The sequence below is a fragment of the Centroberyx gerrardi genome, chromosome 7 (assembly GCF_048128805.1).
Source record: "Centroberyx gerrardi isolate f3 chromosome 7, fCenGer3.hap1.cur.20231027, whole genome shotgun sequence".
In the NCBI taxonomy this organism is placed as follows: Eukaryota; Metazoa; Chordata; class Actinopteri; order Beryciformes; family Berycidae; genus Centroberyx; species Centroberyx gerrardi.
Genome location: NC_136003.1, coordinates 16,830,387 through 16,845,141, shown reverse-complemented (window position 1 = coordinate 16,845,141; position 14,755 = coordinate 16,830,387). Strand labels below are relative to the sequence as shown.

Sequence of the window (14,755 nt, the reverse complement as noted above, 5' to 3'; positions counted from 1 at the left end):
TGAACAGTCTAGAATCTGTGAAAAACATGGAGATGGTGATGAATTGTTCTCAGTGTTGTACTTGACTTCTGTTAAACCAAGCTGTCTTGGTGCATGTCATTTTTGGACAGTGTAAATGTCCTTATGGATTTATCAGTGAACAATAAATAACTAATGCTTTAATGCTTTGAATTTATTTTAAGAAATGAACTTCAGCTGCATACAAATAGATGAAAGATATGTATCAAACCAAACTTGGATTTCTACAAACGCAGATAAAACTCATTTGCACAATAATGCTTGTCTCTCAGCTACTTAGGCACAAGCAAAGCTAATTTACATGGACAAACTACACACTATATTGGAAACACAATTTTATTGTTGTGTGTGAGAAGTGTGTGATCCACTCTGTTAGGCCTCCTCTGGCAGAGGCTCTGGCAGTGTCTTCATGGCATCCTTCTTCAGTGGCCCCTGCAGGTAAACCAGGGTCAAAGGAGGCAGAGGTCAAAATAGTTCACAACCCCTGAGCAGGGATCAAGTCAACATAGGAGACACAGAAAAGATAGAATAGATCCCTGAGATAGACATTACTCACTCAAGCTGACATGCCCCTAATAGATGTGCACACACACACACAGAAACACTAATGTTCTCACACTCACCATAAACGCCCTCTTCTCCTGAGCGGTCTGGAAGCGACCGTGACCAAATTTGGAGGTGGTGTCGATGAACTTGAGTTCAATAGTCTCCTTGGATTTGCGAGATGTGTGCACCAGCAGTGACTGGGAGGAGGAACACACAAAGATGCACACATATGGTTCCTGCAACAATGCGCTGGGAAAGTCTGTTTTTACTTAGAGTAAATAAAATGTCAGTGTTTTGCTACCATACGCATTCTATGCATTTTTTTTTTTTTTAACTTGGCAAGTTAGTAAAGTGCAATGGAGTACATATAAGGAATTGTTGTTCATTTACCAGTGAGATTCCAAATCACACTGTACCTTTCTGAGGGTGAGGACGCGTTTCTTGGGGCCGACCACGCAGCCTTTCAACATCAAAAAGTCATTATTCACATCACCATAGTGGGGGAAGCCTCCCTGCAGGCACCGCACCCAGTCAAAAAGAGGGTGGAAAGAGAAAAACAGGAATGGAAGATGAATGATGAATAAGTATTAAGGAAAATTTTTCATTTGCTAGATAATCCATTTGTTCCTTTATTTGGTGCCTATTAGCATTTTGTTCTAGAAAGACTGGAGTACCATGGGGGTAATGGTCTTCTGGCTGGTGTCGTAGTTAGTGGAGGCATTGTTACGGATCACCTTTCCATCCTGGATGTGGACCCCCTTACCAATACGGTAGACCTGGGGACACAAGTGTTCAAAATAATACTTTATATATTTTCAGAATCCAGAATGAGCAATATATACTTATTTTAGGGAGAAGTTTCAACAAGTTTGAAGAGCATCTTTCAGAAAAGTGATTGAGTCTGTTCAACTAACAAGTTGCAAACTAGAGCCTAAGTGGGTGAACTTGACCAGCGTGTAGCTAACCTTCTTGTTGAGCTCAGTACGGTGGTGATAGCCCTTCTGACCAGCACGGGCAATGGTGTAGCCCACACGGGCCGGATGCCAGGCTCCGATACAGGCTACCTTCCGCAGACCCTTGTGGGTCTTCCTGGGGAGCTTCTTGGTGTGCCAACGGCTTGTCACACCTAGCAGCATAAAGGGCAAAGGGAGGGATTGAATTGATTGGTTGTGTGATGTATTCATAGATCTAAGTATGGATAAGGTGTAAGTACACAAGTCGTTGGACTGAGATGCCCCCGGACAAATGCCTGTTCACCCAGCTCAGTGAGATTCACTATATCCAAGCAACTTCGTGGCACAACTAGCAGCATGCATTCGCCCAGTCCTACCTTTGAAGCCATGGCCTCTGCTGACACCGATGACGTCGATCATCTCATCCTGGTAGAAGACGGCAGAGACAGGCACAGCCTGCTCCAGGCGCTCCTTCGCCCAGTCCACCTTGTCCGAGATGCTGCCCCCGTTCAGCTGCACCTCCATGATGTGGGCCTTCTTCTGCTTGATGGACAGCAGACGCATCTGGAGGGGGGAGGAAGGAGAAATGGAGAACACAGACCTGTGAAGCCAGTAATCAATAACTAAAAGAGGTCCAGAAGTCTAGAAAAGCCACATTGTTCTGGGTTACTGAGATTGAAAAGCCAGGAACAGACACAGATGGAAGTACAGTGCAGAACACACAGTCCAATGTTTTCATTACTATATTAATTTCCAGTCATTTCAGGGCCCTTTCACTGTAAATTGTCCCTCTTTGAATTTTTGCCTCACAGCCAGTATTCAAGATTGGCTCTGAACCTGTGCTTATAATGTGTCCCCCAGCCCCATCTTTTCATGACTCAGCATGAGATCATCTTATAATTCTCTCAGTAATAACATTATGTACCACAGCTCTATTTAAAAGTACATCTTCATCTAACTCCCACTGCTAAAACTCACACCTGCACAGAGCAAGACATGATCTTAGTAATGTTGTTAGACTAATTTTAATAGTGTTTAACTGATTTTAATAGTGTTTACTGCCAACATAAAGGTTTCCCCCTGGGCAGAGTTTGGGTGAGCAGTCAGGTTCTGCCGTGAGGATTATTTTTAAACTGCCATTTGAAACGCCACACTCCGGTGCTCCTCACACACAGAGAGAAGAGAGTCGCCGTCAAAGTTGTTTAGAACTTGGCAGCCAAGAGATTAGAGATGGGGGGGGGGTGCTTTTCTTTCCGTTGCATCAGGTGGATAACTCTGCCACCTCTGGCCTTTTGCAGGGGTGGTTTTATGGGACGGGAGATGGGCGGGGTATATTTGGCTGTCTCTTTGCCGACTAACCAATGGGATCTGACCAATGTGAGTGGAGAGCAGGCGTATAACATGATAATATCGAGTTAGAACAGGCTGAGACAATTGTTGCATTACCTTTCTGAAAGTTAGATGAGAAAAATAAATCACATGCTAGTATCATACTGTCCTTTCAATGTGACTTTAAATGGTTAGGATGTAAGGCTTAGCGGTAAAGTACGGTTAGTGTGAGTAGTTTGTCACTCTGAACATTGTGCTGTACAGTGCAAGAAATGCTAGCTTACCTGGGAGTGAACAATAACCCTGATGATTGAACAGTATTTCTTCATCAGAGCAAAATCCTTGTCCAGCTGCTTCTTGCCATTCTCATCCTGCCACTTCTTACTGTACTTGGTGAAGGCCTTCTTCTTGCTCTTGTACCTGAAACACAAAAAGATTTAGATATGGGAAACAACAGTGTCAACAAGGCAACAAGTGTGTGATGAATTTGCTGTACATGGGATACATATCAATGCACAATCACAAGCCCACACCAGTTTTTGTAGAATCTGCGCTTGCACTCGTCACTCAGATGCTCGGCAAAGATGGTCTTGAAGGAACGCAAGCCACGGACAGTGTGAATGTATCCCACAATCCCCACCACGATGATTGGGGGCGTGTCAATGATAGTGACCGCCTCCACCTCCTCTCGTTTTGATTGCTCTGTTGGAGAAACATGGACAATTGTTATTGAGCTGTCAATAGTCAGTAAAGGCACATCCCAGAAAAAAGAGTCCTCAGCATTTTGTAAGTGTAGATATTTTTGGCATTTCGGCTGTATCAAATAGAATAGAATAGAGAGAGGCAAGAAAGATACAGGAGAGAGAGGGGATGACATGCAACATAGGTTGTGGGCTGGGTTTGAACCCACAACATAGTAAATATATGGTGTGAGCCTTTGCATCTTATAACAATGTAAAAATGGTTCATATTGGTAGTTTCACAAGCTAAGGTGCATGAAATGTGCGCAGAACGCTGTGGGTTTGAAACATTCCTACCAACTACAAGGCTGACACATAAAACAGTAAGCACCACACAAAGAAAATGTTCATCCCAACCCTCTCGTGCAACAATGACACCCGGTCCAGCGGTACATACTGAGGCCAGTGCGGTGCATCTCCCTGAGGGTGTGGGTCATGCCCGCCTTGTATCCCAGGAAGGCAGTGAGGTGGACGGGTTGGCTGGGGTCATCCTTGGGCCAGGAACGCACCTTCCCCATGTGCTTCTTGCTACGCTTGTGGGGCAGGAACCCCATGTGCCCGTGGCGGGGGGCATGGAATTTACGATGAGACTGGAAGGGAGACAGCCCACACACAGGGACAATAAACTCAAACATGCCACTCGGACACCCCCGTGAAAATCTAACCCAAACTTTAAACTGTACATCCCTCCACACCGTCCAGCCAGCTATTCATCCATCCATTGATCGTGTGTACCCACAGTGTGTTTATGCCACATATGATGTTAGTCTGGCCCCATGCCATCTACAAGATGGCAGAAAAAGTGCTGGTGGCAGTATATTGTGAATATTAAATAGTCATCACTGTGTGCTTAATGGCACCGCCACCAGTGGACATGTGGCTGCATGCCTTCCCTGTCTATCACACTGAAGAGGTACTTGTGGAATAACGATTAAGTCACTCAGAAGGAAGTTAGTCATTGCCTACACTCAAGACAGTCCAAAGATATCAAATCACTTGTTGTAGATGAATAAGACATGGCATATGTTGTGGTCAACCTTGGTCAACAACTGTGTTTGGTGACTCATGTTGTAGAGTTTCCTCTTTCACTTCACACATTCAAATGCTCTAATGATAAGGGTCTTCCAAACTTGTGATACTAAACATGGAACAGAACGTCAAAAGGATATCATGTAATCAAGTCCTTAGGCTTCAGACCTGTTGCCTTTAGAGCAGGACAGGTGTTTGTATTTTCAGTTTGGATTTCTAAAAACATAGGGCTTCAGCACCTTATGATTCAGAAAGAAAGAAACAGCTGGAAGATTATCCAGTCCGGGCCAAACAACGAAGGAGAAGAAAACTCTGAAGTTGGGATGCCACGCAAAAAAGTAGTCACCATTTCAGCATTTACACGTGGTGAAGGCAGCCATGACAAGATAACTTCCCAACACACTTCATCTACCCTTACAAATCCCAAATAGCCAAACGCAGACATAAACCACACACACATGCACACATATAGAAGACAAAGACAGACAAAACTGGACACCGACGTATCCTTTAGAGGAGAAAAGAGGCAAAAACAGGAGGAGCACTGACCATGTCTGTGTGCACCGTCCAGGCGAGGGACAGAAAGAGAGAGGAACAAGTGCTGATGTAAGGGTCATACTTAAGATGGTACGGCTCTAATTTGGTGGCTGGCACAGTTAAGGAGCCGTATTCACTTTCAAACAAGGCAATTGCTGCCAAGTCCTGACAGGAGAAGATGGGAGGAGGAGGGAAGAGGGTGCACCCATGGGTCTTGGGTGGTGGGGAGGCCCAGTGAAGAGGAACCATCTGTAGGGAGCAGAGAGAGAGAAAGAAAGAAAGAGTGTTATTTGCACCCACATGCATGCAATTATTTGAAATTAAACCCACAAACTGTGGGAGGTGGTTACTTTTCTAGATTTACAGTAGTTGCTGAAACCAAGAATCTAGCATGACCAATATCTAGGCTATGATATCACTTGACACTCATCCAATTAAAATGTTCCAAATGTGATAATGCCAGCAAAAGGCTGCAATCCTAATTGACAAAATAGCCTTTCCTGAATAGTCACACACTCAAGCATTTGAAGAATTGCAACACCAAGATTATTAGACCAGCGCTAGTTGCATTTATAGTGAAAGGTAATTTGTTTTTGATTAAATTGTGTCCTGCCACATACAACTAAGTACATTCTTATGCAGGATGACTGAATGTATGCAGGCTAACACCTGGCCTGTACAAACCTTTATGAAGGTTAACACGATGAAGAGTGCAGGTTTTCCTACAAACTGGAGCAGTTTGGGCTCAATACCTTGCTCAAGGGTATTTCAGCAGTGTTGGTGGGCACCATAGATGTACTACCAGCCATCTCACAGCTGGAACCCTAACCCATCTGTCAGTAATGAGGATCAAATCAGCAGCATTCTGGTCACTGGTGACTAGTGAGGCTCTCTTCGGATAATCTACTGCCCTGGTCAATATACTCAGCAAGGGAGGATTTTCCCCACTAAATAATATGCGACGAAAACTTCTTGTCAATTGGTAAATATTGGTACTGGGGCAGCATGGTCGTGGGTTTCTTTGTATCACTCACCAAGTCAAATTTAGAATAATAATAAGGAGTGTTATAAATTTATAATAATAATATCTGGAGACCAGTTTTCAGGTTTCTGTTCCAATGCTGTAAACAGTAAACATACTGTGTCCCACACATAGCCAAAGGTGGCACTATGGGCTCCCATTATGCCCGTTGGGAATTATGGCATTGCATTCTCAGCAACAAAAATCCGTACAGTCAGTGTTGTGGAAGTTTGTGTATCTCTTAATCTTTGTCCAGTTTCCCCCATTGAACATCACAGTAAAGGAAAATCGGCATTTGGCTGTCACTAGTGTTTGTACTGTGCTTCCAAGTTCTTATCAAGGTTTGTTCTAGTTTGTTCTTGATGATTGATGATTATCAGCTCTGCACCACCACCTACTGCGTTCCCATGGTACAACAGCTCCAACCGTGACCTTTTACCTTCGACCTTTATGTTAAAAAAAAAAAGGAGAAAGAAAGGAGATCATAAATCAGTCGTGGGCTAATGCTACTCATTAAAAAATAATATTCTTCGCAGTACGATAATTCTAAATTATGACAGAGTAACGTAAAACCATAATAAATTATTAAAATCAGTTGACCTCTAATTCGCCATGTTAAGTCTTCTACGCATGCGCTACCTCGAAAGGAGAGTAGTCGAGGTCGAATTGTAGGATTTTTGTGAGTCTTCATCAAAATAAGGCAAAATGCCTGCAGACTACGATAAAGATGCATATCCAGAGCCTCCTCGCCAGACCCCAGTTGCGGACAAACAGACAGCACTGCCAAATCCAGCCCTGATCGTGTCTAAACTCTTCTACTACTCCGTGGACCTCCCTGTCACCACATTCAGAGGTGGGCTAACAGGATAGCACAACAACACAGCTAATAACAGTTGCTAGTACTGTTGACGTTACCATATCTTGAGTTATTAACGGTACTGTCGCTGTTACTTGCACAATATTACAAAATGCATTGATTACTCATTCATGTGACAATAGACCTAACGTACGTAGGCACGCTAGGCTACATTGTATAGCTAACGTTAGCTAGCTTGGGTTAGCATCATCCATTCGTTCTGCCAGGTTATCGTTACAACTCTGACATTCAAGTCATGCAGAAGCAGCAGCAACAACACAATCCAGGTGGCCTAAGCGTAGTTAACAAAGGCTGACAAGCCTTATGCCACTGAACGGTGCCTTCCCCCTCATCCAGGTGTTGTTGACAGCATCCGGGCTAACAACAAGTCCGTCTACTACCACCAGAAGTTCCGCCGTGTTGCTGATCTGACGGAGTGCGAGGAGGGAGACTACCTCTGCTACTATGAGGCAGAGATGCAATGGAGGAGAGACTAGTAAGTAGCTCTTCTTATTCTTATTCTTCTTTTGTATAATTGTGAATTGCAACTATAAGTAGCTGGTGCTTTCTTGTCTCCATGTGGCCTCCTGGAGCCCCAAGGTCTGCTGGCTGATGCTCCATTCCAGCACTAGCACGCCTGGTCCAATTGAGTTAGTTAGTTTGTGTTGTGCTTTAGTGAAATATATGCCACAACTAAGCATCTTTCATGTATTTGGGAAACACTATTTTATGTAATAACCAGTTAACTAATTATTTTTATCGAGTGCTCTATCAAGTGTTCAAGATGTTTTGTTGTCGTGGGTAAGACTTTCAATATAAGACAAAGGTGGGCAGAAAAATGCATACAACATCATAAGGATATTATTAATATTAAAGTCATACATCTGTCAGGTTACATTGTCCTGTTACCCCCTGATCGTTGGCAACAGGGTGACATGGTGAGTAGGGAGTCTGTCCAGCCCCCATGACAGCAAGCATCGGCCCTGCTGAAGTGTCCTTGAGCAAGACACTGAATCCCTACAGAGTAATGGTGTCATATTGTGTTGCTGTCTCCACTCCTCAGTAAGGTGGACCAGGAGATAGTGAAGGTGGTCCAGGAGCGTCTGAGGGCTTGCCAGCAGAGGGAAGGAGCTAGCTACCATCAGAACTGTGGCAAGGAACTGCGGCAGTTCAACGAGGTGACCAACGCCTTCCAGTTACGCTGTAAGTACGACTGGTGACCGGCTGGAACTGGAGCATGTGTGGTGCAACAGCAAGAAAATGTGGGCCTTACTTGGTGTTTATTACTGTTTTCTAAGTTGCTGCTATTCAAGAATCCTTAGACACTATGAATGTTCCACAGTACTGACTGAATGTGGTAATGATTGGTTAAGAAATTTTCCTCATGTAATGTAACCCCACAATTAAAGATCTACTGTCATCTACTCAAATGTGCATTCTTGCACAGGTGTAGTCACCCAACAGAAAATTACTGTTAAAATCACATTGACATGAATGACATACGTTTGATTTCTTTTTCATTCATAGCCAGTTTTAAAGTTTAGCTTGGATATCATTAGAATTGTTGATTCCTCTGCGAAATGTGTTGAATTCATGACCCGTCACTTTCCAGATGGAGACCTGGGAGCGTATGCCAGTGGAAGGAAATGTCTAATGAAGCAGAAAGAAAGGATGATGGCAGCTCAGGCCCAAGAGGCTTAAGAACACAGCTCTTCTAATATGGTTCAAAAGTCTGTCCCTTGTGTAATAAATGTAAAATAAAATTTATGGGAAAAATCATGTCTTGTTCGTGTAGTATTTTCACCCTGTACTGATCATAAAAATGTTTAACCCATCACTCTTGCTAACTTCAGTACACTGCCTCTGCAGCTGTTTTTTTTTTATTTTAATGTTAATAGATACTGTTCCATAACCTTGAGTTGCAAATTCCAGATGCACAGCATGCATTTTCAGAACTTTAACTTGTGCTTTGCTAGGAGCAACTTCAGTTTTGGCAGACTTAGTGCTTTAAAATGTTTACCTTAGATCAAAGTTATTACAAACCATTACCCTATGCCTATTGTACACCCATTTTATTGCACTCTCCCTACGGTCAATTCTTTAATTCTAAGAACTCACCCATGACAGTCATTTAATCCTAAATGCTTCTTTATGGGCTGCACACCTGCTCTGTCATGACCTAAGGTAACATCTTATTTATACACAACATCCATCAAATCAAGAGAAGACAGCTTATAGTGGTGTTTCTGAATGTTTTATTCAATGAATCCACTGTACAAAAGTTTAGGAGGGAGTGGCCTGGACAGCAGCCTGGTTCCTCTGCACAGACACCCTGGTGTGAGTCTTGGCCAGATGGTCAGTGAACTCCTGCAAAATAAATACATAATTGTTGGTTTCATAATACAACACCACCTCATCTTAAAATTAGTGAAAGACGTTATTGGTCCAGGCTGGGTACGGACCTGGTAGGGAGACTTGGTGAAGACCGTCTCCTTCCAGAGATCAGGGGTCAGGTAGCTGTACGTCTTGGAGATGGCATCAAAGGTAGCCTTGGCTGGAGGGGGAAACGAAACATAAGTAGATGTTAGGATGAAGCCGGGTGCCGCATTTACCAGTGCTGCAGTCTCACGGGACAGAATGTTGAGCACAGAAAAGGGGAACAGAGGAGACCACTAGGATAGTCTTTCTGCCGTGCATTACTATACTCATTTCTTTCTCTCCTGATAACGACAACTACACCACTGGAGAGGTGAAGCTGAGCAGAGCGAGGAGAAATCCCACAAAAAGGTGGCAACCAGTATCAACACAGGTTTGGTAAACTATTGCTAGTCACTTAACCTATGAATTGTCACTGGCAATGCCCAAAATGAAATGTGCATCAAGACTAGTCAGGACCAGCAGAGCGATCTTACCGAAGTTGCCGAGGGTGGCAGTGCAGCCCCTGGCAGAAGTGTAGCAATCATCGATACCAGCCATCATGAGCAGCTTCTTGGGCACAGGGGCAGACACGATGCCGGTACCACGGGGGGCGGGGATGAGACGCACCAGGACAGAGCCGCAGCGACCGGTCACCTTGCAGGGCACGGTGTGGGGCTTGCCGATCTTGTTACCCCAGTAGCCTCTCCTGACGGGCACGATGGACAGCTTGGCCAGGATGATGGCACCACGGATGGCTGTGGCCACCTCCTTGGAGCACTTCACCCCCAGGCCCACATGACCATTGTAGTCGCCAATGGCAACAAAGGCCTGTAAACAAGACGCAGGATGTCAACAAACTATGCAAAAGGCAGGCAACGTCACATCTGGACTATCAGCACTACAGTCAGGAGGAAGTCTATATTATGGGTCCAACAGTAAATCTCACCTTGAACCTGGTGCGCTGACCAGCCCTGGTCTGCTTCTGGACAGGCATGATCTTCAGCACCTCGTCTTTCAGAGCAGAGCCCAAGAAGAAGTCGATGATCTCAGACTCCTGAAAACAGATTCAAAGCATTAGGAGAAGGCACTTAATTTTCGACTGCAACTCCCAAGAATTTCAAGTTTTTCTTACTCAAACAGGTACATGACACTTTGCATTTCCTTTACTTATGTCAGTGTCCCTAGTAATTGATGCCAATTTACATCTGGTGTGGGGATGTATACCCTTTTATATTATGTTGTGTGTGCCAGTGACATTGTGTTACTGTGAAATATGCAATAGAAACATCTTTTTCTTTGTAGTTTGTACGTTAAATCTGCACTTGATATTCAGAGCATATGTAAGGAAAAAAACAAAAAAAGGGAATAAACTTTTCCTACGCTTCTGTGAAAAGGATTCTTTCCTGGCGTTAAGCAGTGTTCGGATTCTTCAAGACCCACTACATTTAACTGGAATCGACACACCTGCAGTTTAGCATTATTTGACTAAACTTTGGGTGCAACAGCCTTTTTTTTTAAAAGATTATTTTTCTGGACTTTTGCCTTTATTATGATAGTTTTTGCAGTAGAGATAGACAGGAAAGATCAGGGGAGAGAGGAGGGAAAGACATGCGACAAAGGTCCCAGACCACTAAGCTACCAGGACACCCCATTCTATAGCCTAAACCTTTTTGTAAGTATTAGGAGAATAACATTTTAATAGTTAGCAGCCCAGTGTGTTAATAAGGTTATCTTAAGATGCTGCTTACCTTGATGGGCAGGGAGTACAGATAGATTTCCTCCAGGGTCTTGATCTTCATGTCCTTGACAAGACGGCCCAGCTTGGTGACTGGCACCCACTGGAGGAGAGAGCATCTCCATTAGCATTCACAGTTTACATCGCTTTTGAAATGTGTGTCAGTGCAGGTTCACAGAGCGTTACAAGCGGACTTCTTATTGACGAGTAATCTTAAACCAAAAGCATTAAAAAAAAATTATCTGGAGAAACTTACTTCCTTGTCCTCGGACTTGCCGCCCCTGGCACCGCGGCCCCTGCCACGGCCTCTGCCGCGACCACGACCGCGTCCACGGCCACCGGCACCAAAGCCTCCGCGAAAACCTCCTCTACCACCGGCGTCGTCCGCCATTTGCTGCAGAACAATAAACGGAGCAAAGTAAGTACACTTTTGAATCTCTTAACGACGAGACAGCTGGTATTTGCCATTCTCTGTCTAGCCATTTCGTTCATCTCACAGAACACGAGCACCGCCGCCATATTCAAGGCTGAGGGTATTCTTTCAATATTTCCAATTATCATCTAATCTCACTTCATTGCGTTGATAAATATATTAACTGCTTTGCTAAAGCATGTTCGACCGTGACTTTCTGACTATATTTAACATAATCAACGGAGCGATGTTTGAGATAACTGAAGATTTCGGTAAGGAAAAACGACTCCGTATTCCACTTACGTGATCTGTATAACAGGAAGAAGGCCCGAGAAAAGTTCCGCCCGGTTTTATCAGACAGTGTCATCGCGATATTTCTTTTAGAGAGAACGAGACAACTAGCGCCTCTACTGGCAGAGTCTATGGTTCATACCACAGTCTATGGTCCATATGTGCAGAGTTGTCGAAAAGAAACTGATCAGTCTACATTGTGAAAAATTGTTATATCTGAGTCTGGAATAGGCATAATGCAAAGAAATTACTGAACAAATACATTATCCTGATCAGATATCAATGTATGCACACCTTTCCAGGCCATGTCTAAAGCTTCAGGTGAAAGTTCAAACCTTTTTATCATCAAAACAGCTGCAAAACTCTGGAAATGAATTTACAAATTTACAACACCCAATCACAAACATGTTTACATTTTCTTTGACAGTTTTCAAACCGGCTGTTTTGTTGTTTCTGTAGCAAATGCAATGACAGGCCATCTCCCTACACCTAGTAAACTGACTCACGCTCCTCAAAAACTTTTCTTGTTTTAGCTTTCCTTTCAGAATGAATGAGCTAGTTTTCTTGATGTCATTTGTGAATTTCATTACAACATGAATGCATATATACATCATCATTCCAAAAGGCCTATACATTAGTTTGTTGAGGAGCATCCATCATCACTTGTCAACAAACCTTCATGGTCTACATAATAGCTGCTCTTCTCTTGAATAGGCCTATAGATTAAAAAGGGCAATGATGACAGTGTAATGTTTATTACTTTATTTACAAAATAGACAAAGCAACGGAGCAAACTTGTTACAAATTCAACCATTTCAATCATACACCTACCTACATCATCAAAAACACACCTGCAAAGAAATTATACACATGTTCAAATTATATACAGCATGGCCGGTCCACAGCAGCAGCTTGGCTCGTCCATCAGGAGCTGCTGTTGCTGCTGCTCAGCGTCCCGGTGGAGCTGCCACTGGTCTCTCCAAGGTCCTCCTCTTCCACCTCCTGCAGGTCATCCATCACCTCCAGGCTCTCGCAGATCAGCCCGATCTGCCTCTTCATGTGGGCCATGGTGCTCTGCATCCTCCTCATCTTCCGTTGCAGAGCGGCGGCAATCGCCCTGTGGTTCCTCTGTCTGGCCTCGTACTCCTGCCTCAGCTGCTTGTAGCAGTTATGCTGGGCCTGGGTGCGGTGGGACAGCACCGTTCCACAGCCCATGTGGCAGGGCTGGCGCCAGTGCTCGCAGTGGCGGGCGTGGGTGTCCAGGTCCCTGCGGAGCAGCTGCGCCCGGCAGCCCTGGTAAGGGCAGGGGATGAGCTCGTACAGGCAGCTCATGCTGTGGCAGTACTGCTCCGACAGGGGGAAGGTCTCCGGACAGCCGCGGATCTCATTCTTACACTGGAGGAACCCAGATACAAAGTAATACACGTTTATAAGAGACATCATAAGAATTGCCTAACTATCTCTGTGGCATTTTGTATACGCTTAGTATATTTTGGATATGTAGCCTACATAATTGGATTTTTCCATTTTCTGTTTCCTACCTTGACCTTCAAGCGTCCGATAGACTTGCTCAGCTTGAACATGACAAAGATCAAGCTCTGGTGAACAGGCTTTCTGCAGCAGGGGCAGGTCTCCTGCCTGGTGGATAAATAACCATTAGTCCTGTCCTTCAGTTTGGACTGGAGATTAACAACACTCTAATACAGTATCATTGTAACACATTCTCATCCAGTGGTATTGATCCATGTTGTGCTTGTGGTGAGGCGTATTCAGTACCTCTTCAGCCACTGTAAAATGCATTTCTTGCAGAAGATGTGGTGGCACGCAGCTCTCACTGGACACCTGAGGACCCCCTGGCAGATGGTGCAGATCAGGTCGTAGTCTGGAGTGTCCACAAACAGCTCCACATCGTAGCCCCCGCTCTGCGCTGACACGTCTGGGTCCGCCTGGGCACGATGTTGCAAATATCACTACTTTATTCAGATTTGTTCTTATGTATTCTTATAGTGTTTTTCAGGGAATATTAAATGACAGTTTGATCATGTTTGACATCTGTTTTACCAGGTTGCCACAGTAGTGTTGTGGTAGCTTCATGCAACAGGTGACTATTCTCTTTGCTTATGTAAACCTCTACAACTGCCTCAACCCGTCCACAGTTGCCAACATAAAGCAAGAGGTGACAAATGACAATAGAATTGTTCTGGAAAGTCATATGACTGATCACGTGATTAAAAAAAGAAAGAAAAAATAACAGACGCAGTTTCTCTGTTTATATTCTGTTTTCATCATTTAAGCAAAAAACAAAACAAAAACAAACAAACAAACTTTGAAGTAGATATCAATTGCTTAAGTACAAAGCATAATTGACATTAATTCCTCGTCGATCTTTACTAAATTCAAATCTTAAAATAAAAAAATTGCAGTAACCTACATACAAAGCTATAATGTCAAAGCGCAAGCAAATTGCATATTTATACAAAAATTATAATCATAATACCAGCCGTTCAAATGATAGTGGTGTAGCCTATCTCAAATATTGATTTGAGCGCGAACACCTTTCTATCAAAGAGAGAAATAAAGCCGTATATCCATCTTAAATAAACAAAAGCCGTTCTCAACTCACCATGATAATCTCCCGTCCTCACCGTGTTTCCATTCCTGTTGCCGGCTGCTCCATATCGGTCCCAGTCATGTAGCACACGGCACACACCCTCATTATCAATACAACACATACATGAACATTCCTGACAAAACATGAAGGAGGGACCGTGACAGCACTAAACGATATAAACCACGGAGATAATGGTGTTCATTATGGAGCTTGTCCTTTCCCTCCTGTTCTAGCACCAAACGTGAGCCTCTAGATGTGA

The 14,755-nt window shown here is 43.9% G+C and overlaps 4 protein-coding genes across 4 annotated transcripts; 1 reads left to right on the top strand and 3 right to left on the bottom strand.

The window, feature by feature from the left end:
• Window positions 1–289: 289 nt before the first annotated feature.
• Window positions 290–5,185, bottom strand: LOC139928615 (large ribosomal subunit protein uL3-like). The gene is made up of 10 exons (XM_071921226.2): window positions 5,165–5,185; window positions 3,984–4,176; window positions 3,380–3,548; window positions 3,131–3,266; window positions 1,895–2,081; window positions 1,530–1,690; window positions 1,239–1,340; window positions 981–1,076; window positions 642–761; window positions 290–450 (listed from the first exon to the last, which is right to left on the bottom strand). The coding sequence occupies exons 1-10, from the start codon at window positions 5,165–5,167 to the stop codon at window positions 391–393; spliced, it is 1,227 nt and encodes a 408-aa protein (XP_071777327.1). The 5' UTR covers window positions 5,168–5,185; the 3' UTR covers window positions 290–390.
• Window positions 5,186–6,795: 1,610 nt separating this feature from the next.
• On the top strand, window positions 6,796–8,808 carry ndufb10 (NADH:ubiquinone oxidoreductase subunit B10). Its single transcript, XM_071921244.2, has 4 exons — window positions 6,796–7,026; window positions 7,387–7,525; window positions 8,093–8,232; window positions 8,642–8,808. Exons 1-4 carry the CDS (start codon window positions 6,879–6,881, stop codon window positions 8,728–8,730), a joined length of 516 nt encoding a protein of 171 aa, XP_071777345.1. The 5' UTR covers window positions 6,796–6,878; the 3' UTR covers window positions 8,731–8,808.
• Window positions 8,809–9,267: 459 nt separating this feature from the next.
• rps2 (ribosomal protein S2) lies at window positions 9,268–11,932 on the bottom strand. Its single transcript, XM_071921209.2, has 7 exons — window positions 11,898–11,932; window positions 11,439–11,576; window positions 11,196–11,285; window positions 10,394–10,501; window positions 9,942–10,275; window positions 9,492–9,583; window positions 9,268–9,396 (listed from the first exon to the last, which is right to left on the bottom strand). Exons 2-7 carry the CDS (start codon window positions 11,571–11,573, stop codon window positions 9,313–9,315), a joined length of 843 nt encoding a protein of 280 aa, XP_071777310.1. The 5' UTR covers window positions 11,574–11,576; window positions 11,898–11,932; the 3' UTR covers window positions 9,268–9,312.
• A 797-nt stretch (window positions 11,933–12,729) lies between these two features.
• On the bottom strand, window positions 12,730–14,563 carry LOC139928638 (RING finger protein 151-like). The gene is made up of 4 exons (XM_071921254.2): window positions 14,509–14,563; window positions 13,662–13,831; window positions 13,427–13,523; window positions 12,730–13,280 (listed from the first exon to the last, which is right to left on the bottom strand). Exons 1-4 carry the CDS (start codon window positions 14,509–14,511, stop codon window positions 12,810–12,812), a joined length of 741 nt encoding a protein of 246 aa, XP_071777355.1. The 5' UTR covers window positions 14,512–14,563; the 3' UTR covers window positions 12,730–12,809.
• Between the last annotated feature and the right edge of the window lie 192 nt (window positions 14,564–14,755).